Source organism: Sparassis crispa (assembly GCF_003851025.1).
Source record: "Sparassis crispa DNA, contig_000001F, whole genome shotgun sequence".
NCBI lineage: Eukaryota > Fungi > Basidiomycota > Agaricomycetes > Polyporales > Sparassidaceae > Sparassis > Sparassis crispa.
Genome location: NW_020939748.1, coordinates 3,827,194 through 3,852,953, shown reverse-complemented (window position 1 = coordinate 3,852,953; position 25,760 = coordinate 3,827,194). Strand labels below are relative to the sequence as shown.

Sequence of the window (25,760 nt, the reverse complement as noted above, 5' to 3'; positions counted from 1 at the left end):
TCCAAATCTAGACGCCCATTCAGACACAGAAGCTTCAACGCTCTCCTTCTGGCCCATCGGTCTTCTGTAAGTTCCTCCTCTGTTTCTCCATCTTTAAGTATCCACCTTCTGGACCCTCTCCCAACAAGGTTTCCTTCTCGCCCAACGTTCAGGCTGCAGTCAAATATAGTGGCAGGCGAGGCCTAGTACGGTCACACCACTTCGGCGTGTACCGTGGATGTTACTACTCCCGCTAGACACCGTGACTGCTGCAGCACTGCTGGCCCATGAGACGTTTCTCTACACGTGCACGCGGTCTCATTCCACCACCACCGCCAACAGAATCCGGGACGGTGCGTTCGAGCTCACTTGAACTTGATGGTGCCGCTCCTACGCAACTACTAGTAGGACTAACTTCACACTTTGACTTATCAGTGATGGCCGCGCGGCTTCTGGATGGGGATCCGGGATACAGCGGCCGTGCTCCTCGGTATGCGGTTCAGGGCGCGAATGTACATCCGCTACACAATTCTTCATGGCACTTCGGTCGTGTGGTATATAATGCTCTATCATCCCGGTAGGCACTACGGACCCACAGCTATACTGTCCGTGGGCATTTGTGTTACCGAAGCTGCGTCTGGGCCCGTACTCGATGCTCAGAAGCATCTGCAAATGGCGAGCATGTACCATTACTTCATCGTTCGTCCTCAATTGCGATGTGGACCTACTCGCAGTCTACTATTGACATGTCTTGGCTTCGTCGACGTCGAAAAATATGTTCTAGACTGTCATTTTCGAGCCCCAAATCGTGGACTCATCTGCAAGTGCAGTGCCGGCATTGCACCGCGAACCGGAAAAATCAGAGAAGTCATGATGATATGGCGGAAGGATCTGTCAGGTGAGGCAGTTTATAATATTAATATTAATTCTTAGTTAGAGATGTCGGTGTGATGCCATCGTTAAGCGCCTGGCCTTACTCCTTCTGTGGCAGGTCGTCGAGCCAATGCGTGTCGACGATCAAAGATCCTTCTCCGCAGACGTGAAATGTGACTCGTGCCGATTGGCGGGGTGTAACATGGGCGTTCGTATTGGATAGACGGCGTTCTGTTCGGAAATTCGATGGTACTTCAAAGCTTCACTGGTGATTTTGTTTTCTTGTCTTTGGATTGGCACAGGTGGACATCCGGTGGTGGACGGATAGTCCACGGAGAAATGACCCCCATGCAACCGTGAGGGCACATCAAAGGGGGGAGAGGTATTCAGAAGTGGGTTCCCGTATGTAAAGATCTTTACGTCCTGCACTTCTGTGGTGTGCATTTCAACCATATGCCGCGGGGGAATGATCGAGATCTCTTAGCAGTACTACCATTCACTCTTTCCACGAGTGAATGACGCGCCCTGTCCAAGCCCTGGACCTGAATATTGAATGACAGTCTCCCCTTGACTCGTGGTTGCGCGTGAATCCGCATGCTTCCTAACAAAAGTGGAGACGATACTGCCCAATCTTCGCACACGTTCTTACACGCCCACTGTCTCTGCAGAAGACGGGGGTGCGATCGCGAGGTAAAAGATGTAAAATCTGATGGAGCCATTCATTCGCCTAATCATGACTGTTTACAGCCTGGATTCATTAACATTTTATGTGCGTGTTCTCAACCGCACTTTTCCGTGTTATTTGCATATTCTCTACAACATCTTCCGAGTCTGACACCGCTAGCGCCCATTATGGCCAACTGATGCTGCGCGCTAGCTCGATCGCGTTTTGGAGGCACGTGACTTGATTGTATAGGCACGTGCACGTGCACGCATCGAAGCTCGACTCGGAGCGCTTGAGCGCTGTCTGTCCCGCCAACTCTCTTTTCTGTTTGCCGCGTCGACCTCCCATCGGATTTCCCATGTCGAAAAGAAGAGTGACGTACTACTACGACCGTAAGTTTGACTAAGTTTCGTTGCTTAACCTTGCCCTTACCTCGCCTCCAAGCCGATGTCGGGGCATATACGTACGGCTTTGGGCATCTCATGAAGCCGCAACGCATGCGCGTCACCCATGAACTCGTTTCAGTGTACGGCATGCTGCCCAAGATGCATATCCTGGTAAGCACAACCCTATTCCGACGTTGGTGACGAATTAACCGGGGCGGGGAAGCGGGCGAAACGCGCTACGGCGGAGGTGATGAGCCGTTTCCATTCAGACGAATACGTGCACTTCTTGTCGAGGGTTACGCCGGAAACTGCACAGGAGCTGACGTTCCATGGGTCGCGATGTGCGTTCGTCCTGTTGTCGGTCTCGGTCTGTCTGCTGTGTGCTCATGTATAACTTCAGTTCTGGTGGGCGACGATAACCCTGCGTTTGAGGGGGTGTTCGAATTTTGCACTATCTCAGCGGGGGGCTCCATTGGTATGTATCAATCTATTAGTATCGGCGCCGAAGACTGAGGGCTTCCCTAGCGGCGGCGCAGCGCCTGGCGAGCGGTGCGACAGACATTGCGATCAACTGGGCGGGCGGGCTGCATCACGCCAAGAAGCGGGAGGCGTCAGGGTTCTGCTACATCAATGATATCGTGCTCGGCATCCTTGAACTGCTCCGTTGGATGCCGCGCGTGTTGTACATCGACATCGACTGCCACCACGGTGACGGTGTCGAGGAGGCGTTCTACACCACGGACCGCGTCATGACGTGCTCGTTCCACAAGTTCGGCGAGTACTTCCCCGGGACGGGCAATATCAATGATAGAGGGAGGGGGAAGGGCAGGGGTTATGCAGTGAACGTACCGCTGAAGGACGGGATCACGGACGAGACGTTTAGGAGCGTGTTCGAACCCGTACGCGTACTTACCCTTGTTTACTACGTGCGAGCTGATGATCTGCAGGTGATTGACAAGATACTGGAAGTGTTCCGTCCGTCTGCCATCGTCCTGCAGTGCGGTGCGGATTCTCTCGCGGGGGATCGGCTTGGCTGCTTCAACTTGACGATGCAGGGGCACGCGAACTGCGTGCAGTATGTCCGCTCGCAGAATATCCCCATGATTCTCGTCGGCGGCGGCGGCTATACAGTGAAGAACGTCGCGAGGGCTTGGACGTACGAGACGGCATGCGCTCTCGGCATCGAGAAAGAGATTGATCCGAATCTGCCCTGGAACGAGTACTTTGAGTGGTTTGGACCAAGATACCGATTGGAGGTGGTGGAGAACAACATGGACGACGTGAACGTGAAAGACGGGTCGGTGGATGACGTCCGGTGCGCGCTGCCTTGACGTCCCGGCGTGTTGTCCTGACACAGTTGACCATCCGCGATACAGAAAAACCGTGCTGGCCCAGTTATCCGAAATGCAGCCGGCGCCGTCAGTCGGACTGCATGATGTGCCATCTGAGAGTGTTGGGCATCATCTTGGGTTCAGCCGTGATGATGCAGAGGAGCAAGTAGATGACTTGGACGAACGTCTTGCGCGTGAGCTTTCCACGAAGTCGTTTACTATCTCATTTTACAATCCTTTCGCAGAACATACACGTTTCGTCTATGGGCTGCAGGACGTACTAGCATCTGACGACTCTGAGCAGGAGTCACTATCGGACGAGTCCTCGTCCAGTAGGAGAGTGCGCTCGAGATCTCGTCGACACATGCGTAGTGACAGAAAACGCATGAGTATAGTGACAGGGCAGTACTTCGACGTACCGCGGGTGGAGGAGGGCGGGTACGGGTACTACGACATGGGGTGTGGGCACGAAGTGAAACCTGGGATACTCAAGGGCCCGAACTTCAAGCGGAGATTCTTCCAGAGCATAGCTGAGTGGGACCCACAACTACAGAAGATACAGAAGATTCCGAGGCCCGCGGTGAACCTCGCGGACTTAATGACGATGGGGGGGCAAGACGAGGAAGACGAGGAAGAGATGGAGGTAGATGAAGAGTAGGCCAGGTGCGAGTGTTCTTGGACTCTTACTGTTTGCCGTTACATTGTTATGTTCTAGTGTACCCTCGCTGTAACTTGTTCACACCGTGATTCGCATTTCGCTACGAGGAGCCATAGTAGGAACGCGTCCTCTGGGAGTCGCGACTCACGCGTTCAGATCACGTGCAGTGTAGATAACGGCGGGCGCTTGGCCATGTGAGTTTGATAAAAGCGCGATGCTGCGTTCCTCTCAAAAATTTCCAAAGTTCTGACAGGACGGAGAGCCTTATCTCTGCGCTTAGCAGCAGGCCGGTAATCGCAGGCTTATCGTGCGTACCTGGGCTGGCCATCTCTCGTCGATTCTGGTGGTGCCCACCAAAAACATATAACGTCCTTTTCGATGTGCCCTAACTCGGGTCTGTCCTCTCACCACCTCTTCTAGTCTCACGAGTCGACGTTGAAGTCTTCTCAGCTTTCCCGCGATGTCTGAGCACTCTGTCATCAAGGAACAACCAGAGCCAGTAGCTTCTCTGGATCACAGGACATCGTTCTCTGGCGCGCTCAGGTCGAATGTCGTGCATGCCTACGAAAAGCTCACCACCAAGCACGGGTGGGTGGGCGACTACGACTATGGCTGGCTCTGCATGCCGACGCTCCCGTTCAGTATCTCGTCCGTCGCGAAGCCGCGCAGGCGAATGCCGCCGTTCTACGCGCTAGACTCAGAACTTCCCCTCCTGCTTGCGCTCACCAGCGGCCTGCAGCACGCGCTCGCGATGCTGGCGGGCCTCATCACACCGCCCATCATCTTTGCAAGCACGCTGAACCTCGATGGCGAGACCTCCGCATACATGATCTCCGCGTCTCTCATCGGCTGTGGTATTCTCAGCCTGGTGCAGATGTCTCGCATCAGGCTGTTCAAGAACTATTACCTCGGCACGGGGCTTTTATCCGTCGTCGGGACTAGTTTTGCGACCCTCAGTACTGCCAATGCTGTGCGTACATCATCTGACGTCTCTGTGGTTCTGCAGGTTTGACTTACTCGTTTATCAGATTTTCAATGCCATGTATGCTGATGGTACATGTCCATCTACGACTAGTGCCGATGGAACGGTAGTGAGAGGCGCATGTCCAGATGCATATGGTAAAGTTCTTGGTGAGTAACTGTTTCACTTCTCCTCTATTGCCCTCGTTAACGCTAGCTGTGCAGGAACTTCACTCATCTGTTCATTCCTCGAAATCTTCCTGTCGTTTGTGCCGCCAAGAATGTTGCAGCGCATCTTCCCTCCGATGGTCACGGGTCAGTGGACTTTGCGGATAGACTTCGCGATGTGGTATTCACATGACATGTGTCAGGCACTGTTATCCTGATGATCGGAGCCTCTCTCGTCGGATCGTCAGGCATACCCGACTGGGGAGGAGGATCCAACAGCTGCAGTTCACGTCCAACCTCTGGTTTTTTCCGACTCTGCCCAAACATCAATGCACCGAGACCTTTGCTGTGAGTTTCGTGTCATTGGCTGCATGAATCTCATTTTGAGAGATGTCCTTAGTTGGGGTTCGCCGGAATTTATCGGACTTGGATTCCTCTCCTTCGTCAGCATCCTCCTGACAGAGCTCTTTGGCTCCCCGTTCCTTAAGAATATCTCGATCATTGTCGGGCTGGCGGTTGGCTGCATTGTCTCCGGTGCTGCGGGCTATATTGACGGAAGCAGTATCAAGACAGCGCCAGTCATCACGTTCTTATGGTGTGTGATCATGCTGTGGAGTGTGCCACGAAAGATTAACGTCAGGCAGGGTACACACATTCAAGATCAGGGTATATCCTCCCGCCATCTTGCCTATGCTAGCTGTCTACAGTAAGTATTTTTCCCTGTGCTTTGCCGCATCTCCTCATCACAATTCGTCCTCTCAGTTTCTGTCGCAATGGAGGCCATTGGCGACATCACTGCATCTGCAGAGGTTTCACGAGTTGCTGTAGACGGCGAAGAATTCGACTCGCGGATACAAGGAGGTGTCTTGGTATGTACATCCACACTGTCTATAAGCCGATATCAGATGCTCACAAGGATCTTGCAGAGTGACGGCATTGGAGGATTCCTATCCGCGCTCTTCACCGTGACTCCGCTGTCAATATTTGCTCAGGTGAGCTCTGCCCATGTAGTTATTTCTGCTATATCGTTGACTTTCACTGCCAGAACAATGGCGTCATTGCGGTAACACGGTGTGCGAACCGTACGGCAGGACGCTTCTGCTGCATGTTCCTGATTCTCTTCGGTGTCCTCGGCAAGATATCCGGGGTATTCTTAGCCAGTATGCGTCATCTATGTCCTTCCTTCCCATCGCTAACTCAACGCCCTACTCCCACAGTCCCGAACCCCGTCCTTGGCGGCGTGACGACTTTCCTATTTGCCAGTGTTGCGACGTCCGGCGCGCGTGTGCTCGCGTATACTCGTTACACGCGCCGCGACCGTTTTGTCCTATCCGCCGCGCTGTCGTTCGGGTTCGGCGACCTCCTTGTGCCCACCATATTTACCTACCTATTTGACCGCGTCAAGCATCCAAATAGCGCACTACAGGGCTTCTTCAGCTCTATCACGATCGTGCTCAGCACTCCTTGTGCGTAGTCATCCGTTGTCGTCTCTTTGTCTTGCTTACTGAGTTTTTTGTCCTGTAGTCCTCGTCGCTGGTGTTGTTGCGGTGGTTCTCAACCTCATTCTTCCGCAAGAAGACGCGGATGACGACGACGACAAGGAGGTCGAGATCGTAGATGTGGAGGAGAAGCCACATAGCAAAGCCGACATGTGAGGATGTGTGCATGTCGCCCTGTTGTTAAGCAGCTTGGTCGGGGATGTACGTATACTACTTTTTGATTTTGTACGATTAACGACCACCGCGGGGGTCTACCAGAGGGTGGCGATTTGCAAGATTGGACGGTACCTTGACTTGTCGATTATGCGCGCGCTTGAACGATCGGCGATTGGCAGCTGCAATCTGAGATCTCCTACGCTCGCGCGCTTCTTCAGTAAGTACGGTAGGTAAATCTGCGTTAACTTGTGGAACTGGTATGGAGCTGAGACACTCCCCAAGTACATTGTATCATTCATATCAAGTTCCTTCAACTAGCTGATGGGCCACTTGCATTCAATAGTAATACATAGTACAAAGATACAGGGCATAACACACCCGACGCCCCACGCAAAGAAGCTTCAACGCATTCATGAAGCCACTATGATCTCTTCGATCCACTCACCATCATTCCTCGTGAACCGCGTCCTCCGCCAGGGATTTACGCCCAGCTGCGTCCAATCCACTTCCGTAGGTTCAATGAGGACCAACGCAAAGTTATCCAATGCCCGCTCCTGATTGCGCTTGTCCTCCTCGCTCTGCGCCTCGCCCAGCCTCGGTACTGTCTGCGGCCACTTCTTCGCATCTTCATACGAATGCATGACGCTGCCTGGCAGGGGGGTGCACCACCCCGCCTTCCTGTCCGAACTGATGGAATCAAAGATTTCCAGCCGCTTGCGCTCCCAATCGTAGTCCTGTTCCTGGAACTTGCTGAGCGCCAGGAGGCCTTCCTCATATGTCTCTGCCTGGCACAGGGTTCTGGGAGAGGTGACGATACGAACTGAGCCGAATACGCGGAACTGGTCCTGCGAGCCCGACATCCACCACGCAAGCTCGGTGAATGGGTGGCAGTAGATCTGTGTGACCTTGGGCGTGCGCACGTCCGTTGTGGTGAGCAGAACCGGGAGATTTGGGAATCCGTCGGGGTGAAGGATCTCGCGGTGCATGAAGGTGCGGACGTGCGGCATGCTCTCAGCATCGACGGTAGCAAGTTGGTACGCTGCAGGTATTGGTGTATCAATTATACCGAAAACACGTTCTCTGGTGAGAAACCCACTGTTTTCGTATTCATTCTCTGGAAAACTGAGGGCTTGAGTCAAAGCATCCACCCATCGAGGGGAAGTCATCATGGAAAGGGTAAGAATGGCGAGGGGCTATTCCGTATGATCTGCGGTGTTTATAGGGGGTACTCAGATCTGGAGTCGTCCGGAGCCCGGAGAGGGGAACGCTGCAGAAGGAACCGAACGCCGACCCAGACCCGCAAGAAACCTGTGTACTCAGCCATAGTATTTAGAATCTTCATAGGATGATGCTCCTGTGCAGTATGCGTCAGTACGAACGTCAAGCTCGGGGAGTAAAACACGAGTTATCAATTTCAATTTGTAGTCTGCTGAAAGCAGGTAAACAATTTGTAAGCCGACTTTTGAAAGTAAACAACGAAGTTGGAACAACCTGCTTTGAACCAGTTACAAGCGGTCTTCGACGATGAGCAACCTGTCGTCGACGTCGTCTACGGTGACGGCCACCCCGTCTAACATCACCCAGCAGCCCATCCATCAACCTCCACCTCCAGGCCAACCAAGTCGCATTCCAGTGACTCCTGCCGTCCTTCGCTCCATCTTCGCGTCCTCTCGCACAACGAACGAGGAGCGCTCCTTGTCCCGTGTCGCATTTTTCAGGTGAGTCTGTTTGTGTGCCTGAACGTTGACTCGACTTATATTCCTCCCTTCCTATAGATTCACGGGATTCCTGCTCAGCTGCTTAGCCATCAGCGTCGCTGCTGCTCGGGGACGAGGTATCAAAAGCGGCGCTGCTCTCCTCGGTAGTCTGATGGCGGATTTGGACTAGTTGAGTCCCTGTCCTGTATTATACACCGTTGAGAGTGAGTTTGTTGAATATACATTTATTCGAGATCACAGCGCCCATTAGTTTGTCTGCCAGCTCATTCACATCGTGTGTCTCCGCATTCGTGTATACGGAGACGTCCCTCTTCATTCGAGAATACTTGTTGGTGCCTCGCATAAACAGTGCTTCCTCCGTACACGCGACATCGATCCCACGGCCTGCCGTGGACGGCGTGCCGATGTACTACATATAAGAAGAGTATGACATATTTGCTGCACTAATGGTAGTTTGTGACGACTATGGCAAACAAGGATCCCCCTCCAGTACTCCCAATCTCCACGCCACCCACTCGTCGTTCCCCGCGCCGAAAACCGACGGTGCTGGCACTATGCGCTCTCGCCACGACCTTAGCGGTCTACAACACTTACTTAACCTCGACGGTCTCTACCAGCAATTCCACCGTCCAGGTCCAACACATCCCACTGAATGCTCAGCAAATTCTAGGTCAATGTGCTGCCCTGCGAGCTACTGTCGGCCCTTCGATAGACTTCCTCGAACGACAACGCTCAGACCGGTTCGAGCCCGGTACACCACCAATCCTCATCCGAAACGCGACGATATGGACGGGCGCGAGGAATGGTACTGAGACTGTTCGAGGAGACTTGTATCTGGAGCAGGGCATCGTCAAAGGCATTGGCTACGTGTCTCAGTCCCTATATGCGCACGTGGAAAGTCTCGTGGAGGTGAATGCACAGGGAGGATGGGTAACACCTGGTCTAGGTGCGCAGTATCCATCTGTGGGCGTTTCGGGGGCGTGCTATAGAGAGCTCATGGCTCTGCAGTGGACCTGCACTCTCACCTTGGTATTTTCAGTACGCCCGTTCTGAGTGGTGCATACGATGTTAATTCTGCCCATGGACCGATTCTTCCCTGGCTCAGGAGCATCGACGCGTTTAATACGCACGATGAGTCCATTCGGCTTGCTATCGCGGGAGGAGTGACGTCCGCACAGATCCTGCCCGGCAGCGGAAATGCTATAGGTGCGTTCACAACCTGCTCCTTGCGGCCGTGTGCCAAGTATTGTGGGACCAGGCGGCCAAGCCTTTATGGTGAAGCTGCGACCGACTTCGGAGAGGTCTCCCACATCAATGATGATCGAGCCACCATACACGCTGAACGGAACTGAATTTGACCCGTCTCAGCCCTTGCGCTGGCGGCACTTGAAGTCTGCATGTGGCGAGAACTTGCGCAGGTACGGCAACCGCATGGATGCTGTGTGGTCGTTCCGGTCCGCGTACAATGAGGCGCGCAAGATCAAGAACACACAAGATGCCTATTGCGCAAAGGTGGAAGCGGGCCTTTGGAACGAGCTCCAGGGACAGGATTACCCCGACAACTTGCAATGGGAAGCATTGGTAGATGTTCTGAGGGGTCGTGTTAAGGTGCCTTTACTCTTTCTGGTACACCTATAAATATTCACCGCGTTGTAGATTTCAAACCACTGTTATGAGGAGGTTGATCTTGACGACATCGTGCGGGTGCGTAAGCTCCGTATCCGGTCATTGCTACGGCTGAAAGTGATGCCTAGTTGACGAATGAATTCCAATTTCCCATTGCCTCGTTCCACCATGCGTCCGAAGCTTGGCTCGTCCCGGATGTGCTCAAACGAACGTAAGCTCTTCTCTCCTCTACTTCTGATCTTCAGTCAAGTGTCGCATAGGTGGGGAGGCACTCCCACCATCGCTATGTTCGCAACAAAGCACCGCTATAAACGCGAGTCTTACCGTGGTTCAGAGTTCGCGGCCCGTGTGCTCGCAGACAATGGTATCCCCGTGGTCATGAAGGTGCGTATGATGATCTAGCAATCGAACATAAATCAACACTGCAGTTGCAGTCCGACCATCCTGTCCTGAACAGTCGTTACCTTATGTTCGAGGCGCAACAGGCACATTACTTCGGTACGCGCTTTGGCATGTTCAATAGTTGCAGGTGATAACACCGAGAGCCTCTAGGTCTTCCACAGCGCCTTGCACTAGGGTCTGTGACATCCGTCCCTGCTGCAGCGGCTGGGATGTCGCACCGCATTGGGATTCTGTACGAAGGCGCAGATGCGGACGTCGTACTCTGGGATTCTCATCCGCTGCAGCTGGGCGCGACGCCGCGCAAGGTATGGATCGACGGAATCCTGCAAATCGGGAACGACAAAGAGGGCGTCATCGTGGGCAAAGGCAAAGAGGACCGGGCGTTCCAGGACGTGCCAGACGTTCCGAACTGGGATGCGGAGCGCGAGAATGCTATCAAGTACGAGGGTCTCCCGCCGCTCGAGGGGATGCGGGAGGGCGGGCGCGTTGTATTCCGCAACGTCAGGGAGCTGTGGCTGCGCGGGCAGGAGAGTATCGTGCCCATGTTTATGGCGACAGCCTCTGAGGTTGGGACGGAGGTGGTCGTCGAGAACGGGAAGGTGTCGTGCATCGGTAGGGCCTGTATGGGCGGGATCGATAATGCGCGCGCGTTTGTAGACCTGCGCGGTGGCTCGATTTCCCCGAGCTTGATGACGTTCGGCTCGCGCGTTGGGTTGGAAGAGATTTCCGGCGAACCCTCGACGGGCGACGGAGCAATATACGACCCGTACTCGGATGACGTGCCTGCTATACTTGGGGACAAAGCCGGGTTGGTGAGAGCGTCAGATGCCTTGCAGTTCGGGACTCGGAATGCGCTGTAGGTGCTCTCTCCATCCTCGCGAATCGCTAACACAAATTCTTCCGTGCAGACTTGCAAACCGTGCTGGGGTGTCGTATGCGACGTCCTCGCTCATTGCACATGAGTCTACAATCAGCACCGCGTCCGCGTCGATCAATGTAGGCCTGTCTACGACCTTCCGCACCGGCGCTACGCACGGCCTCGAGCGCGGCGCGGTGATCAAGCACGTAACGGCGCTGCACGTGGTCATCAGCCGGAGCGCGCCCACCTCGCGCATCGCGGGCGTGAGTGTGAGCAGCCAGATTGCGACGCTACGGCGTCTCTTGCTCAACGCGGAGAGGTCAGACACGGAGACGGGTCACTGGTTCAAGCAGGCTGCGAAGGTGCGTGTGATATGTGTACTGTGAGGATTTAGAGGCTGACCTTGGCTGGGTTCGATGTAGGGTGTGATCCCGCTCGTCATCGACGTCGCGAGCGCGGATATCATGGTCACGCTGCTGAAACTGAAGGCGCAGATTGAGGAGGAGCGCGGGTCCACGTTGAGGATGGTGTTTGCGCGCGCGACAGAGGCGCACCTCATCGCCAGCGAAATCGGTTCGTACCTACCTGCTTGACTTCCAAAGTGTCGTGCTGACCAGTTTGCTTCGTCTCAAGCTCAAGCGAAAGTGGGCGTTATCTTGGACCCCGTAAGGCCTTTCCCGCAGATATGGGATGAGCGCAGAATGTAAGCTCATTCGGGCATATATATGCTCATCGAAATGCTGACCATGCGTCCGCAGATTGCCCGGTCCTCCGCTCACTAACGACACTGAGCTCGTCACGCTCATGGAGCACGGCGTGACGGTAGGCATCGGCGTGCACGGCGCCTGGGAGGCAGCGAATACGCGCTTCGAGGCCGCCTGGGTGCGTCTCCGTGTCTACCGTCTTGCAGCGTGCATGCGAACTGACGGAATGTGTTTGCAGGCGGGCCTAGAGTCGAACGGGCGCATCGACCGGTTGCAGGCTCATGCGCTGGTATCGACGAACCTTGAGAAGCTGCTAGACCTGGAGGGCTGGCTCGGGGACGACGGTGACCTTGTCGCGTACGCGGGCGGGAGCGCGTTCGACCTCTCGAGCAAGGTTACCGCGGTGTTGTCTCCAGGGAGAGGCTTGGTGGAGCTGTTTTAGTAAGCCTCGGAAAAACGCAGATCATGGCCCATCTATCGATACAGTGATTCCTGAGAGCGTAGTACTAATGTAACAGACAAGTCCGGCATTCCGATATCTATGCTTCTCGTACGCAGTGTATATGTTGCAGAGTTCTGGCTAATACCGTGACCGCTTTGAACTTCGCCTGGCGGCTAAGTCCTCCATGCGTTTCCTCTTCTCTGAGTTCGGGCTTTGCGCATACAGGGGGGTTGCAACGTTCGGAGGGGTTGCAGGTCTTTCCTGTTTCGAGGCGCCTGCGTCATTCGAGGTACTTGCATCATTCAATGTAGTACCGTTATGTTGGGTTTCAGGAACCGCAGCGATGGCCTCCGGTGCGACAGCACTGTAGAGATATACGAAATTTGTTGAGGCTTATGGCAGACAAGCGGAACGCTTACTCGTCAGGCTCCGGGGACGACTCGAGCGTGACGGCACGCCGCCTTTTAGGAGATGCGCGCACCCCGGGTTCAAAATCCAGTTCTTGCGGCTTAGGCTCTACTTCTGGCTCTGGAGACGTTGCGAGAGGGTCCTGGTCGTGGGGCGCCGACACCTCGGAGGATCTAGTAATAACCACCGTCAACTCGACATCCCGACAGCCGCAAACCAGGAAAGTACACACGTCGCGTCGGGTATCCCATCGTCAATGAACTCCTCCTCGGCCTCCTCCTCACTGGTGTCATCCTCGCGGCGGTGATCCATGCACGCCCAGTCCTTCGCGACGTCGAGAAGCGCGTCCCATTGCTGTGACGCGGTATACTGTATAGCCTCGGGCTCGTCGCGAGGCCAGACTTTGCGGCACTGCGGGCACGTGAGGTCATCTTTGCCGGGGGAGAGCTGCTGGATGCAGTCGGCGCAGAAGGTGTGGTCGCAGGGGAGGCTAGCGCAACGGTCAGGCTTCGCCATATGGAGAGGGGGAGACTTACCTTGCGCATTTGGTGGGGACGAGCGATTCCATGCACACAGGGCACTCCTCTCCCTCTTCGAGCGAGGGGCTGAGCATGAGGTCGTGGAAGCGCCGTAAGAGCTAGGTGTGGAGAGTGAACGGAAAGTCGGCGCAGGCATGGGGAACATACCGGCACACACCTTGCGCATGCGGTAGGCGGTGTCGCCGACCTCGAATGCGGCTTCCTGCAGATCGACCGCGTCCTCTTTCACTTCCTTGAGTTTAAGCTGGGTACAGATGTGTATAATAAGTTGGAACTGGCGGGAAAAGACGTGTGGATCGCACATACCTTCTCGATCTTCCGCTTGTCCTTCTTCTTGTCCTGCCCGACATCGGTCCAGCGACAGTGCATTGGGACAGACACACAGCGGGCGCACCTTCTCCAGCTTCTTTATCTGATCCTTGAGCTCTTGCACCTGCACCTGCAGCCCGCTCACAGTCGGCCGAGCTCCGCGGCCCCTCCGGGGCTGCACATCAACCTGGCCGTCCTGCTCGAGCACGTCTAGCCTGCGCTGCAGTGCGCCATTGCGCTTCTGCAGCGTCGCGAGCTCCTCTTGGAGAGCCTGCGCGCCCTTTAATGCACGTCTAATATGGATCTGCGGTAGACTTAAATGGTGAATACCAGTCGCGCTCAAATACAGCGTGCGGCTCGCGGGGTAGGCTTACCTCGAGGGTGGGCGGGGCGATGCTCCCGCTAGCTTCGGCGTTGCCGTTGCCGTCATGAGCCTTGTTGATGTCGTAGCCATTGTCGGGATGGGACTGGTGGTCCATGGCTGCTGCAGAAGATCGGGTAACGCGTCTCATGTTGGCCCGAGTATGGAGAACGCTCGCTCTTCCGCCACAATCCGATCAATGAGCTATGCCACTCTATACCTACCGTGACGTGACAAGGAGACTCCCCTATACTCAGGAAGCCTTCCGTTGAAGACTATCAATAAGTGCATTGGAGAAAGTTACCTGTAGTTCCTATCGATTAGTGGTTAGATCATCACGTTGTGGTGTCGCGCAGGAGTGCCAGAAACCGTGAAGACGTGGGCTCGACTCCCGCTAGGAACATCTGATCCATCCTCATCTCTTTTTTACCTCATTGGTTAGCTATAGTGCATGGACTTCATCAACACCCTACCACACGGCGAGGATGCCTGCTTTCTTGCCCAACATCTTGAATTGCACTGCGACGTTGAGCATGGGGTTACAGATGAGGAGCTCGCGGCCATTTTTCCTGCCTGCTCACATCTCGAATTTCTCTATCTTTCTGGCGCGCCTGATCTCTCCGACCGCACTCTCATCCTCCTCGCCACCGCTGCTCCGTATTTGAGTTACCTCGATGTCTCTGGCTGCACCCTGCTCACAGACGTCGGCATCCTCGAGCTCGCCGCGACGGCGACGAACCTGGTAGTACTGAAGCTAAGCGCCATCCCTGGCCTCGCGGATCCCGCTATATCCGCCCTCGCGTGCTCCCTCCCACACCTCCTTGAACTCGAGCTGTGTGACCTCCCACTCATCACAGCCGCCTCTGTGCGCGACATTTGGACCTTTTCCCGCAATCTTCAGCGTCTCAAGCTCGCACGTTGCACCCAACTGACTGATCGCGCCTTCCCCTTCGCGCCTCGCCCGCGCTCGCAGGGCAGCGGGGAGCTCGAGGGGGAGGACGGTGTTGCACCTCCTGCGCGGCCACCTACCTGGCTTGACGAGCTTCCACCGCTGATACTCTCGCACGACGCAAACGCCTTTCTCGATCTCCGTCTGCTAGACCTCGCGCACTGCCCGAAGATCACTGACGCGGCCATTGCAGGCATTGTCACGCACGCGCATTATATACAGCATCTCACTGTGTCGGGGTGCGTGTTGCTCACCGATGGCGCGCTGGAGAGTATCGCGGTGCTCGGCGCGTACCTCGGTGTGCTCCGACTCGCGCAGCTCGAGCGTATCACAGACCGCGGGATCGTGCACCTTGTGCGCTCGTGCCCGCAACTTAAGTCTGTCGACGTCAGCCGTGAGCACCCCTAGCTGGTGTGTTTACATCATACGCTGACGCCCGTTGCAGTCTGCACGAATTTGACGGACCTCGCGGTGCTCGAGCTAGCGGGATTGCCCCTGAGGCGGCTTGTAATTGCGGGGATTCCGCGCGTGACGGACAACGCCCTCCTGTTCATAGCGGAACACACGCCTGCGCTCGAGCGCCTGCACATCGCGCACTGTGCGCGCCTCTCCCTCGACGCGGCGCATGTCGTCGTGCGGAAGCTCGTGCGGCTCGCCGTGTTCGGTGCGTCCGGTGTGCGCGCTCTGCGGCGCGCGGGTGTTGCTCGGTTCTCCGATCCTGCGCCGCCGGGCTATGACGAGCGCGCCCGGGGCGTGTACCGAGTCTTCCGCGGCGAGAACGTCCGTGCGCTTTGCGTGTTCCTAGACAAGGAACTTGAACGGCGGCGGGACGCGGAGCGGCGCAATATTATCTTCGTGCCTCGTGAGGATGACAGTACCGCGCTGTATTAACCACCGCTGATCGCATCTACACACCGCGTATCGGGGCGTATACGCGTTTGTAGAATGTCTCGGTGTTTACGTGGTTGTCTATCTGGCATGTCCTGGCCGCGCGTTGGCGGTTGCGGACAACTTGCCCGGTGTCGGATACACAGGCAGCTCCTGCTCCAGACGGACTCACGAACTTCGGACACGAGCTATTAATTATAGCCGCATTTATGGACGATGCAGTGACTGCAAGACGCGGTCTGCAGTATTCACCGCGATAGAGGAATGAGACTAGTAGAATGATCGAATCAGACACAGTAGGTAGTTTGAGCTCATACAATGGGATAGCTCTAGGTAACTGCGCCTTCAAAGAGCAGACATCGTCGCAAAATCACTCATGATTGCATGTACGTACTGTAATCTCCTCCCCCCTACTACGCGGAGTCGCGCCTGTGGCAACTGGCAAATGTGGAGCACGCGCGACGCGTTAGTCACGTGCATACAAGAAGTATGGGCGCCTTCCAACGTGCCTCCTCGCTTTCTTGTAGCTTACTGAGCAGAAAGAAATCTGGCTACAGTACTTGCAACTGTGGACACTGCCTTGACATATTATCGTGCATCACTCAGCGGGCGCCTTCTTCTCCTTTGCGGTTCCCACCATTTGGCTGACATCAACCGATCTTTGTTTTGGATTTCGGACTCGCTCTCTCTAACATGGGCACACCGTTAGGACACAGAGGCCCGTATATTCAGTGCCTTGATATGGCTTCCTCACTGTGAGCGCCATATTATGTGGATTAAACTAAGTTGTTATGCGCTCAGGAAGCTCCTGAATTGGATAACGTGTCCTGGTGAACGAGCATGCATCGAGCTACTATCGCCATGGCCGGGCACTGTCTTCTCCAACTCACCGCCGTTCCTGCATGACTTGAATACGTGGAGTGGAATCGACGTAGAGTCAAACCCGTCTTTACCGGTTGCTAATCATATTCTTTTGCCCAAGCCACCGTCCTCATCCTCGAATTCGCCTGCTGTCTAGGCTTTCCTGACCGATGGTGACACGCGTCTTTTTTCACGATTGTCATGCGCAGGAATCATCCTGCATGCTGTTGCTCCGTGCTGAAAGCTCTCTGCTGTCTTCTAATACTGCCAGAAACCTCCAGGGACACTTGTGTGTTTGCGCACCATTCAGCATCTTGACTGTCTATCCTTCTGAAATATCTGCAGGCTCCTCTGACATGGCAGAATGTTTTTACTGTATGAGCTCTGTGCGTTGCTTGCGATATGGCGCAGCCTCTCTACCGCTTTCTGCGTACCCCGGCGGAGAAATCCCGACATTATGCTTTGATTGACTGGTGCGTGGGGCTTGTACACACACCATCGTCTGCTGGCAACAGCTGTCCTTTCTCCTTATCACTCAATGCAGAACAGAGGGTGCCTTTTGAAGCACTTTATCTTCCGAATACGTTCAAGGTCCACTTTTCGTTTGTGAAGTTCCTATCGATTAGTGGTTAGATCATCACATTGTGGTACCGACTCCTGAAGTACTTGAACTGTGAAGACGTGGGCTCGACTCCCACTAGGAACACTAAGGAATATCTGTGTCTGGTTTTTGACGCCTTGATATGCTTTCCTATTATGTACGCCGCCACAGTTTTTGCCTGCGACTTGCTGAGTCTCTACTACTTGTTTTTTAGAAGAGTGTTCTATTGTTATCTATAGGTCTCTACGTGCACCATCAGCGCTCGGTTGGTGTTTGCATCAAACGAATGATGGAGACCTTCCGGCGTAACCAGCAGATCAGATCTCACGGGACCGCCTTGCCCGAGCATAAGCGCGTCCGTCTCAGTGCTCAACCGTGGACACTAGTCAAACAATGGAAGAGTTGAGTACTATGTATCGTCTTTCTTGAGGCCGCTGAATTATTCTGCACCTCAAGCAGATAAACTCATCTGTGTATCGCACGCGTTATTTTACGAATGGATGTGCGTTAACTCAAGTATCTGTCTCTTCACCGTCCTAATGACCACCTTATCCTCCAGCGCCGGCACAGGCGACGTCGAGCGCCACGTCAAGGCGAGGCACAACGAGGCCGTTCTGAATCAGCATTTTCAGGGGCAGTGCGGACGCTACTCAGGCTCATAGAAGTGGGAGTTTCACGCACGACAGCTACGGAAAACATACCGGTTTGATGCACCTGTGCGGTCATCATGGTTGGCGGGTCGGCCGCCTCCTCCGGCTACTTGTCGTGGAAGCACTGGAACTGAAACCGGACGTGCTGAATCGAGTACTGTGCCACCGGCAGTTCGCGTGCTGCACGGGAATAAGGTGGAACGCAAGAGATCCCCACGCTGGAGAGCATACGGCATGCGGGTGTCGCTCAGTCCTATGGAAGCTCTGAGCCGGGAGCGTGTCAAGGCGACTCGGAGAGCAACATTATTTGTTACACACCTCCACCCAGCTCCGCGGTGGCAGGGTCCCATCCAACCCAAAGTCCGTCTTCCATCTCCATGCTGTTACTCTTCGCGCACCGTCCTCAGGCTCAGGCTGTCAGGCCGCCGTCGCGCCGGGTACCTACGCTCTCGATCGCTCTCGCGCCCACCACAAATAGCCAGAGGCATCAGAACCCTTCGCCTGCCCAGCCCAGGACAAGGACGGTCGCGTTCGCCACTTCCTCAAGTATGGCCATGAAGCTGTCTGCTCAAGCGCTGCGAGTCAGCGCGCTCGAACGCTTACCCCACCGCTGCTTTGAGACGTACAGGTCACCCGAAGCGAAGACTCGCGTTGCTGTTGGCCCGCCTGGACGAGGTACTCAAACATGGAGCTGGAGAACGGCTGTGTAGGCATGTCGTTGTGCCGTTGTGGAAGATGATCCACCGCTGGCACCGAACTTTCGAGACGATGTCGCACAACTGGCGATATGTTGGGTCCGACGTACGTGGATTCTTGAAAATCTCAACGTCGGCTTTATCCCCTCTGTTTCATTTTCATTATCTCGTACTTGGAGAATATATTCGTCTCGGTGTCGGTTGTATCCACTGCATATTGTACGTTGGGGAAGAAGCGGTGTTGGTTCTATCCGCTTTGTAACCCGCTGTGTACTTCACAGCTTTATTTCCGCGTTGGTTCTATCCACTGCAACGGAACTTCTGTTACTCAACTAATTATGCAGTGTCCGTCTGTCTCCCAATCTAAGAAAGGTCTGTGCAACTTGAGCAGCATCTTGTTGCGACCCTGGTCCTTTGATCAAAACATATCAATACGGTCTGTGGAATGCCAGAATCAGGGGCACTTGTTCCGTCGTAATTCGACTGCCGCAGCCTCAGGCTTGAGGTGAGCATGACTATGACTCGGAGCCCTCGGCCCTCTGTGTTGTTGCTCTTCGTGTTTTTGCTCTTCGTCCTGTTTCTCGCTGACTATTCATGTGCCCTGTTCAATTATGTCCCTCCCTGAGTTCCCCACTTTGATCGCCTCGGCAGGTGCCTTATTTTAGACCCGCATCTCGGCTAGATCAGAGTTTGCGGTTGCTCGCTCTGTGGATGCGGGCTTCCCTCATTATGCTTGAGTTTTGGATGGTTTGAAAGCTAATCACGCCCCGAAGAACACTGGAACCTTTCCTACGAAGAATGCATGCGCGATCTTGCTTGCAAAATGTTGAGATATTTTTATGCCCTACATAACGTCACTGGGTTCGTGCGCTCTTGATGTTGCTTCCAGGGAGTCCGAAAGGTCGACACGAACGAGATTAAAGTTACTCTGTCTTTCTGGCACGGCAAGCTCTATCATGCCGATATTTTTGCCAATCTCACCGTGTCGCACCTGGTGTGTTATATCACGCCACTAGGGGAGACTTCAATACTCAGCGCGGCCCGAGCGATAGATGGTGAGAGAGATCTGAGATCTTGAGATGTGGCTGAGACCCGACTCGGACTTGACCTCCGACCTGCATGATCTCTGTGCGACTACCATACTCAAAAGCTCGTCCCCTAGTAGTTCCCCTCAGAGCTCCGCACAGCCTTCACCGCCGCCTCCTCGCGCGTGATGCAGCCAACGCTAACGTCAACGCTGATGCATCGTCCAGCCGCCCAGACCATCGTGCGAGTGCGAAGCTATTCGAGGACGCCGCGCGAGAGGAGGCGGCAGAGCGCGCTGCCCCTGCGCGTCCTGCCGCCCTAGAGCGCGAAAACGAGAACTGGACGGGCGACGAGGCGCTGGAGCACGCGGTACTCCGCATGCTCGTCGATAAGTACAAACCTCTGCGCGGCGGGCAGATACGCTCGGCGGACGAGAAGCTCAGGCAGGCGCCGCCGCGGGTGCATATCCCCGACACAGGTTCGGTGAGTGCTGAAGATGGTGTTAACACTAGTGGAGACGCGGTTGGTGAGGGGGGGACGAAGATCGAGGCACAGGCAGCAGACGTGGTCCGTGTCAGGTCTGCGAACGAGCCGCTGCTGCCGTCGATTGAGGGACACAAGCCTTGGCACACGACCTTCAAGGCCCCCTCACATGCAACTTCGAGTGTTCGCTATGGACGTATCCCCTCACCGCCAAGGAGCCCCGTCATCTCACAGTCGCTGGACGAGCGGGCAAGGAAGAAGGAGAAGGAAGCCAGGAAGCGGACGGAGAAGGCTGGCAGGCTGTCGAGAGCCCGGGAATCCACCCTAGACTATCGTCTCGGAATTAAGAGAGGCGGGGCAACTGACTATCGACGACCAAACCCGGTCAGCATGAAAGGCTGGGCGAGTTTGGTAGAAGACAGAATAGAGGTGCGTCCTAGTATCTCATGTATACTACTCTAGTAACCGATTGTATGCAGAAAGCCCGCATGGAAGGCTTGTTCAAGACTGTCAAAGGTCGAGGACAACCTCTTGCGTCCACCACTCAAGAGAGGAATCCGTTTATCGCTCGAGAGGAATTCCTCATGAACAGAATTGTCCAACGCAACGGTGCTGCTCCTCCGTGGGTGGAAATACAGGGGGGTCAGTATGCTGATTAGGCTCGTCTTCAAGGTGTTGACTGCGTCTGCAGAGCTGGAAGCTGCGATCGCCTCCTTCCGCGAAGTGGTCAAGCAGTCCTGGATCCGCCGTGCTATCCGAATGCTCACCTCTTCCCAGCCCCTAGCCCTGCTTCCTACCTTGACACTCACCGATGTTACTTCGCTGCGCGATGCAGAATGGGAGGCGCGTGAGAAGTCGTACCACGACACGGCGCTCGAGGAGGTGAACTCGCTTGTCAGAAAATACAACGGCCTGGCACCCTACGCCGTGCGCAGACCATATTACATGCGCACGGCCGAGCTCGAGCGCGTGTACCGCGATTCTGGGGAGGACATCTTGCGCGGTCTTGCTGAGAGGATGCAGGCCAGCAGCGTTAGCCCTCAACCCCGGGGCGTTACTGACGCCGAGGAGGAGGGCACTGCCTCCGGGGCAGCTGTCGCAGACACCTGGGCGAGGTTGCGTATCCGCGATCTACTCCGCGATTGGTGGGGTGCCCTACGAGGTCGATGAGGGCCGTTGTGTGCGTGCATTCCTCGCGTCCTCTGCACACGCTGCACAGTGTAGCCCGTTGACGTCTTGTGGATCACTGTAATAGTAGTGCTTACTCTGAATAGGTGTATCGATAGTTCACGCAGCTTTTCTGGCAGCATCCGATGGCGATGTGGAATCGTTGCGCGTGTCCGCCATGTGCCAGCTGCTTGATTCACGCAGCCATCTCTCGCTTCGGTTTGTCATGATCGTCATTTTTACTGCCCGACACGCCGCCCTCGCCAGGATATTCTGATGCCGTGAGGCTCCAGCGCGTGCCCGCCTAGCGCTATACGCGACGATGAGACTCCGAGCGAGAAAAAATTCAAACAATAAAAATTCGGATAAAAGGCCATACAACAATTGCGCGCAATTATCGCCCGGGGTGTCCGCGTCGGCTGCAAATTTCCTGTTCATTTCACGCGGTCAACAAATGGAGGACAAGGGGTCGGGAAACGGAGTCCATCAGAGCGCGACGGCGACCATGACTTGCCTCGTGGTTGCCGCACGAGAACACGACGGAACACTCCCAGGGCCCGCACATCTTATCTATAAAAACTTATTTTTCTCCCATTTTTTTCCTCTGCATCTCCTCGTCCCTCGCCTACCTGCGTCCTCAGCTCTCGAGAACCGTGCTCGTCTGTAAGTCGTTATCAGTATCACCATGTCGTCCTCTGATGAATCCATCGCCGTGAGTCGATTCCGCCTGCATACACCCACGGACCAAGTGTTAACTAACTGCATGCGCTACCTGTAGCCCGGCGATATCGTCGCCGTGCAGCACGGCCAGTACGGCCGAAAAGAGGGCCTCGTCATCGGGTCCCACATCGACTACGCTGTGAGCACCGTACCACCCATATTCACTCGGAGCCCAGCTGACCTCCCCCGCAGGGCCGGCAGATCGTCGAGGTGCGGCTCGGGCCCGAAGAGGTCTACCAAGCCTGGTGTGTCCCCCTTACCCCATACTGCACCCGCGTGCCCTGAGCTCGCCGCGATTGCACAGGTACCCCACCGTCACCCGCGTGAAGCGGACGATCTCGTACACCCGCCCGACGGTGCCCAAACACCGGACAATAGAGCGCATGGTCTACTGGTGATCCACCTCCCCTTCCGGGACCTCGTATCTGGCCCGTCAGCGCCGTGCCCAGGAGACGCTGCTCCCCGCCGCGCGGACGCTGCGCCGTATTGTACATACTGACATCATCTATCTCGCTGGTACTTCGTGGGGAGAAGGACCTGGACTGTATTATTTGTATATTGGATCTTGACTAGCAGCGGAATGGACATGTTAGAGCTCTCCCGCAGGAGCGGCAACAGCATTCTTCAAAGCCCGCCTTTGCGATCACAGAACGTGGTAAAAGGAAATGAAACATGCGACGACTGGAGGGGAATATTGATGTAAGATAGCGACATTACTACAGATACACATGTGGATTCCGGGGCACGGGGAACCTTCTGTTATGCTATGCGCGCAGACCGACCATTCGCGTGGGGGACGGCGGGCGCCCCGCTGGTGAGGCGATGCGCTGCGGTTGCGGGGACGCGCGGGGAAGCGGCTGTCTGGGCAGACGGGGAGACGGTGATGGGGACGATGCTGGCTTCGAGGAGGATGAGGGGCGTACCGGCGACGTCGCGGGTGCTGCTTCATGCTCAGACTTAGGCTCGACGCTCGGAGCAGGCGCAGCTATTGTCGCTTCGACGACGCCGTTCAGTTCCGGTTCAGGTTCTGATTCATATTTGCGGTCTTGCGGTGCTAGAACTGCATCTCCGTCTTGTAGTGCTAGAACTGCACCTCCGTCTTGGGTCGTTAGAGCTGCATCTCTGTCTTGTGGTGGTAGAAAAGCGTCTCCATTTGGCAGCACTGCATCCCCATTAAGGCCCGCATGCAACTTCCCGTTCAGCATCTTCGGAAGCGGCTGAGGGGTGCCCTCCTCGCGGGCCGACGGCGAGCGCGACATTCCGCGCACCTGCGCCGACACATTACGCACAATGCGCGGCCCAACCGCCTTCGGCACCGGCGTATGCAGCACAACTCCGCCGTCCTCGCTGGCGAGGGACGCCCACGAGCCGTTCGCGCGCACGCCCTCGGGGCGCAGCGTCTCTTCGGAGCTGCGCGGTGAGCGCACCATGTACGGCCCGCCGCGCGGGAGGACGACGCGCTCGTAGTAGAGCATGAACACGCCCGCGCCCTCCTGCAGCACGCTCTCGAGCCCGCACTCGCGTACGCTGTCGTCGCTCACGCGGAGCCAGCCGCACCCGGGGCGCGCGGCGTCCGGATCTGGGTCCGCGTCGTCGCGCACGGGCCCGAAGCGCGCGCAACGGGGGCACTCACAGCTGAGCGGGCACGCTAGGGTTGGAGGCGTTGCGTGCCGCCGCGGTTTGCGCCGGAAGCAGACGTAGTGCCCGAAGGAGTGGGCGCCGTAGTGGCAGACGACGGCGGCGAGGCGGTAGAGCGTGCGTGGTGCGGAGACGCTCGCAGGCGTCGGGGTCGTGCTCCGCGGTAGTGCGGGCGCAGGTGTGGATATGGGTACGGAGGGGACGGTCGAGAGCTGGCCGGAGGTGGTGTATGGTGTCAGGTCGAGGATCTCGGGGAAGAGTACGCGACAGGTGTTCTTGCCCGCGTAGTGGCCATAGTGGACGGAACGGTTGAGATGTAGTGCGAGCACGCGCGGAGGCTAGTGAGCAGGTCCGTGAGGAATATTCGAGAGACGGTGCAAAAGGCTACTCACTCTGGCTATCATCGCCTGCTTAGTCGATGCCTTGCTGAACACTCGTTCCATCTTCACGCCTTTGATGTCCTCCTCGATCCGACCCTGGTCTATCGCAGCCTTTACGCGTGCAAGCAACTTCCGTGCCTCGCGCGCCCGCTTCTTCTTCGACGGACTGGATTCGTGCACATCCGCAGCCTCCGTCAGCTTCTCTGCTTCCTGCTGTAGCCGGTAGTACGTCGCGAGCATGGAGCACTTGCGGCAGACGCAGTCCGTCAGGATCTCAAGTCTCGTGTAATCCTCCAAGCAGTCCTCGAGCCTGCACGCCGACTGCACGCCAACCAAGTCATGTCGGCGAATAAGTCCGAAGCCGTATCGGAGAAGTCAGGAACGCACGCACCGTAAGCCGGGGGACAGCCAATTGCCAGTTGTCGAAGGCGAAGTGCATGACCGCCTCGGTGTACCCACACTCCATGCAACTTCGGCGATTCGCGGTAAGCCCGTCGAAGACGCTCGTACCTATCTCGCGGGAGGCAGGGCCCTCGGCGTGCGCGAGCGCACCGAGTCCGCGGTCTCTGTGCCCCTCGCGGTCGACGGCGGCCGCTTCATTCTTGATGCACTCGGAGAGCAGCTGGAAAAGCTCTTGGGCGTCCTGGTGCTCGCGCGAGGAGAAGAGGGAATTGTGCCGCGCGGAGGATGATGCGGAGAGAGCGCTGATCATCTCGATGGGGCGCAGGGCTGAGGGTGCAGAGCTGGGGGTGTTCAGGGCTAGTGGGAAAGCGGGTCAGTGCGGGGACAAGGGCATTTCAGGAATGGACTGACTGTGGAGGAGCGCGCGGAGGGCGTCTACGACGGGGGTGGGTACGTCTAGCGCCACGGCTTTGGCGTGGATGGCATCTATGTGGGGCTGCAGATATGTGAGGGAGGCCATCGCCTGCAAGCGAGATGAGCACATGGTAAGGTGATGTATGCGCTATCGACACGTACCTGCAGGGTGGAGTCCATGAAGCAATACGTGCCAGAGATATTGACGAGCCCAGGGTAGTAACCCCCGTCAGCCGCAAGGTGCTCTGAGAGCTCTGCGACCCGAAAGTTGAGCAGATACGGAGAAGGCAGTGAGCGAGGATGCGACGCACCATGGTTTTCGGCCTTCCTGCTGGCGAGCTCGTCTGCGCGGGTGCGGACGGCCTTCTTGCGGGACTTCCTCTTCTCTGCATGGGCGGGTGTCGAATGGGAGTCGAACCAGTTCCAGGGGAGGGCGTAGGCAAGTGCTTCGAGGACCATTAAAATGGAGGCAGCGATGGCGGCTTTGCGAGCGTGGAGGGAGAGGACGAGGAGAGGGACGAGGAAGAGAATAAGAAAGGGGAAGAGCAGCTGGAAGGCAGGGCTGGAGACGAGCAGGTAGGCGAGGTAGCGAATATCGTCCAGGAGCATCTGCGCTAGTTGCTCAAGCCTAGCTCAAACATTCGCTCCCGACATGAGCGTCCGACCTCAAGCTGTCCCTCCCAAGAGCGGCGTCTCCCATATAACAAACGAGTCGAAATGTATCTGTCCCTCCAAATTCTCATGGCTACCTGGCGCAATGGTAGCGCGTTTGGCTTCGATTGCCAGCGTACCAAAAGGTTGCAGGTTCGAGTCCTGCGGTGGTCATGTGCAAATTGTGCAGACG

The 25,760-nt window shown here is 56.0% G+C and overlaps 11 protein-coding genes and 3 non-coding genes across 14 annotated transcripts; 10 read left to right on the top strand and 4 right to left on the bottom strand.

Moving 5' to 3' along the window:
- Positions 1-1,874: 1,874 nt before the first annotated feature.
- Positions 1,875-3,891, top strand: SCP_0213890 (Histone deacetylase RPD3; the record flags this gene model as incomplete). Its single annotated transcript, XM_027755291.1, has 8 exons — positions 1,875-1,908; positions 1,961-2,073; positions 2,126-2,243; positions 2,303-2,377; positions 2,428-2,801; positions 2,850-3,217; positions 3,279-3,427; positions 3,479-3,891. 8 exons carry the CDS (start codon positions 1,875-1,877, stop codon positions 3,889-3,891), a joined length of 1,644 nt encoding a protein of 547 aa, XP_027611092.1.
- Positions 3,892-4,351: 460 nt separating this feature from the next.
- Positions 4,352-6,674, top strand: SCP_0213880 (Putative purine permease; the record flags this gene model as incomplete). The annotated part of the gene is made up of 11 exons (XM_027755290.1): positions 4,352-4,861; positions 4,920-5,022; positions 5,077-5,166; positions 5,223-5,367; positions 5,420-5,614; positions 5,664-5,725; positions 5,782-5,888; positions 5,946-6,011; positions 6,065-6,179; positions 6,237-6,485; positions 6,544-6,674. The coding sequence occupies 11 exons, from the start codon at positions 4,352-4,354 to the stop codon at positions 6,672-6,674; spliced, it is 1,773 nt and encodes a 590-aa protein (XP_027611091.1).
- A 410-nt stretch (positions 6,675-7,084) lies between these two features.
- SCP_0213870 (hypothetical protein) lies at positions 7,085-7,843 on the bottom strand (the record flags this gene model as incomplete). Its single annotated transcript, XM_027755289.1, has 2 exons — positions 7,085-7,713; positions 7,771-7,843. 2 exons carry the CDS (start codon positions 7,841-7,843, stop codon positions 7,085-7,087), a joined length of 702 nt encoding a protein of 233 aa, XP_027611090.1.
- A 355-nt stretch (positions 7,844-8,198) lies between these two features.
- Positions 8,199-8,561, top strand: SCP_0213860 (hypothetical protein; the record flags this gene model as incomplete). Its single annotated transcript, XM_027755288.1, has 2 exons — positions 8,199-8,392; positions 8,450-8,561. The coding sequence occupies 2 exons, from the start codon at positions 8,199-8,201 to the stop codon at positions 8,559-8,561; spliced, it is 306 nt and encodes a 101-aa protein (XP_027611089.1).
- Positions 8,562-8,857: 296 nt separating this feature from the next.
- Positions 8,858-12,425, top strand: SCP_0213850 (predicted protein; the record flags this gene model as incomplete). Its single annotated transcript, XM_027755287.1, has 13 exons — positions 8,858-9,338; positions 9,401-9,598; positions 9,651-10,000; positions 10,049-10,096; positions 10,147-10,229; positions 10,279-10,402; positions 10,453-10,516; positions 10,571-11,276; positions 11,329-11,641; positions 11,702-11,852; positions 11,913-11,982; positions 12,038-12,161; positions 12,222-12,425. 13 exons carry the CDS (start codon positions 8,858-8,860, stop codon positions 12,423-12,425), a joined length of 2,916 nt encoding a protein of 971 aa, XP_027611088.1.
- Positions 12,426-12,563: 138 nt separating this feature from the next.
- SCP_0213840 (predicted protein) lies at positions 12,564-14,160 on the bottom strand (the record flags this gene model as incomplete). Its single annotated transcript, XM_027755286.1, has 8 exons — positions 12,564-12,789; positions 12,845-13,006; positions 13,066-13,323; positions 13,370-13,470; positions 13,530-13,616; positions 13,679-13,711; positions 13,767-13,985; positions 14,056-14,160. 8 exons carry the CDS (start codon positions 14,158-14,160, stop codon positions 12,564-12,566), a joined length of 1,191 nt encoding a protein of 396 aa, XP_027611087.1.
- Positions 14,161-14,351: 191 nt separating this feature from the next.
- On the top strand, positions 14,352-14,445 carry SCP_t0213830. The gene is made up of 2 exons: positions 14,352-14,388; positions 14,411-14,445. It is a non-coding gene; the product is annotated as a tRNA-His (tRNA).
- Positions 14,446-14,493: 48 nt separating this feature from the next.
- SCP_0213820 (SCF E3 ubiquitin ligase complex F-box protein) lies at positions 14,494-15,882 on the top strand (the record flags this gene model as incomplete). Its single annotated transcript, XM_027755285.1, has 2 exons — positions 14,494-15,385; positions 15,437-15,882. 2 exons carry the CDS (start codon positions 14,494-14,496, stop codon positions 15,880-15,882), a joined length of 1,338 nt encoding a protein of 445 aa, XP_027611086.1.
- A 1,469-nt stretch (positions 15,883-17,351) lies between these two features.
- Positions 17,352-17,446, top strand: SCP_t0213810. Its single transcript has 2 exons — positions 17,352-17,388; positions 17,412-17,446. It is a non-coding gene; the product is annotated as a tRNA-His (tRNA).
- Positions 17,447-18,478: 1,032 nt separating this feature from the next.
- Positions 18,479-18,705, bottom strand: SCP_0213800 (hypothetical protein; the record flags this gene model as incomplete). Its single annotated transcript, XM_027755284.1, has 2 exons — positions 18,479-18,555; positions 18,618-18,705. The coding sequence occupies 2 exons, from the start codon at positions 18,703-18,705 to the stop codon at positions 18,479-18,481; spliced, it is 165 nt and encodes a 54-aa protein (XP_027611085.1).
- A 1,100-nt stretch (positions 18,706-19,805) lies between these two features.
- Positions 19,806-21,365, top strand: SCP_0213790 (predicted protein; the record flags this gene model as incomplete). The annotated part of the gene is made up of 3 exons (XM_027755283.1): positions 19,806-20,624; positions 20,675-20,837; positions 20,887-21,365. 3 exons carry the CDS (start codon positions 19,806-19,808, stop codon positions 21,363-21,365), a joined length of 1,461 nt encoding a protein of 486 aa, XP_027611084.1.
- A 682-nt stretch (positions 21,366-22,047) lies between these two features.
- Positions 22,048-22,480, top strand: SCP_0213780 (hypothetical protein; the record flags this gene model as incomplete). Its single annotated transcript, XM_027755282.1, has 4 exons — positions 22,048-22,074; positions 22,141-22,221; positions 22,275-22,327; positions 22,387-22,480. 4 exons carry the CDS (start codon positions 22,048-22,050, stop codon positions 22,478-22,480), a joined length of 255 nt encoding a protein of 84 aa, XP_027611083.1.
- Positions 22,481-22,841: 361 nt separating this feature from the next.
- SCP_0213770 (cysteine proteinase) lies at positions 22,842-25,525 on the bottom strand (the record flags this gene model as incomplete). Its single annotated transcript, XM_027755281.1, has 7 exons — positions 22,842-22,943; positions 23,006-24,058; positions 24,113-24,421; positions 24,492-24,859; positions 24,914-25,025; positions 25,079-25,170; positions 25,228-25,525. 7 exons carry the CDS (start codon positions 25,523-25,525, stop codon positions 22,842-22,844), a joined length of 2,334 nt encoding a protein of 777 aa, XP_027611082.1.
- A 134-nt stretch (positions 25,526-25,659) lies between these two features.
- SCP_t0213760 lies at positions 25,660-25,741 on the top strand. Its single transcript is given in 2 exon segments — positions 25,660-25,695; positions 25,706-25,741. It is a non-coding gene; the product is annotated as a tRNA-Arg (tRNA).
- The last annotated feature ends 19 nt before the right edge of the window (positions 25,742-25,760 follow it).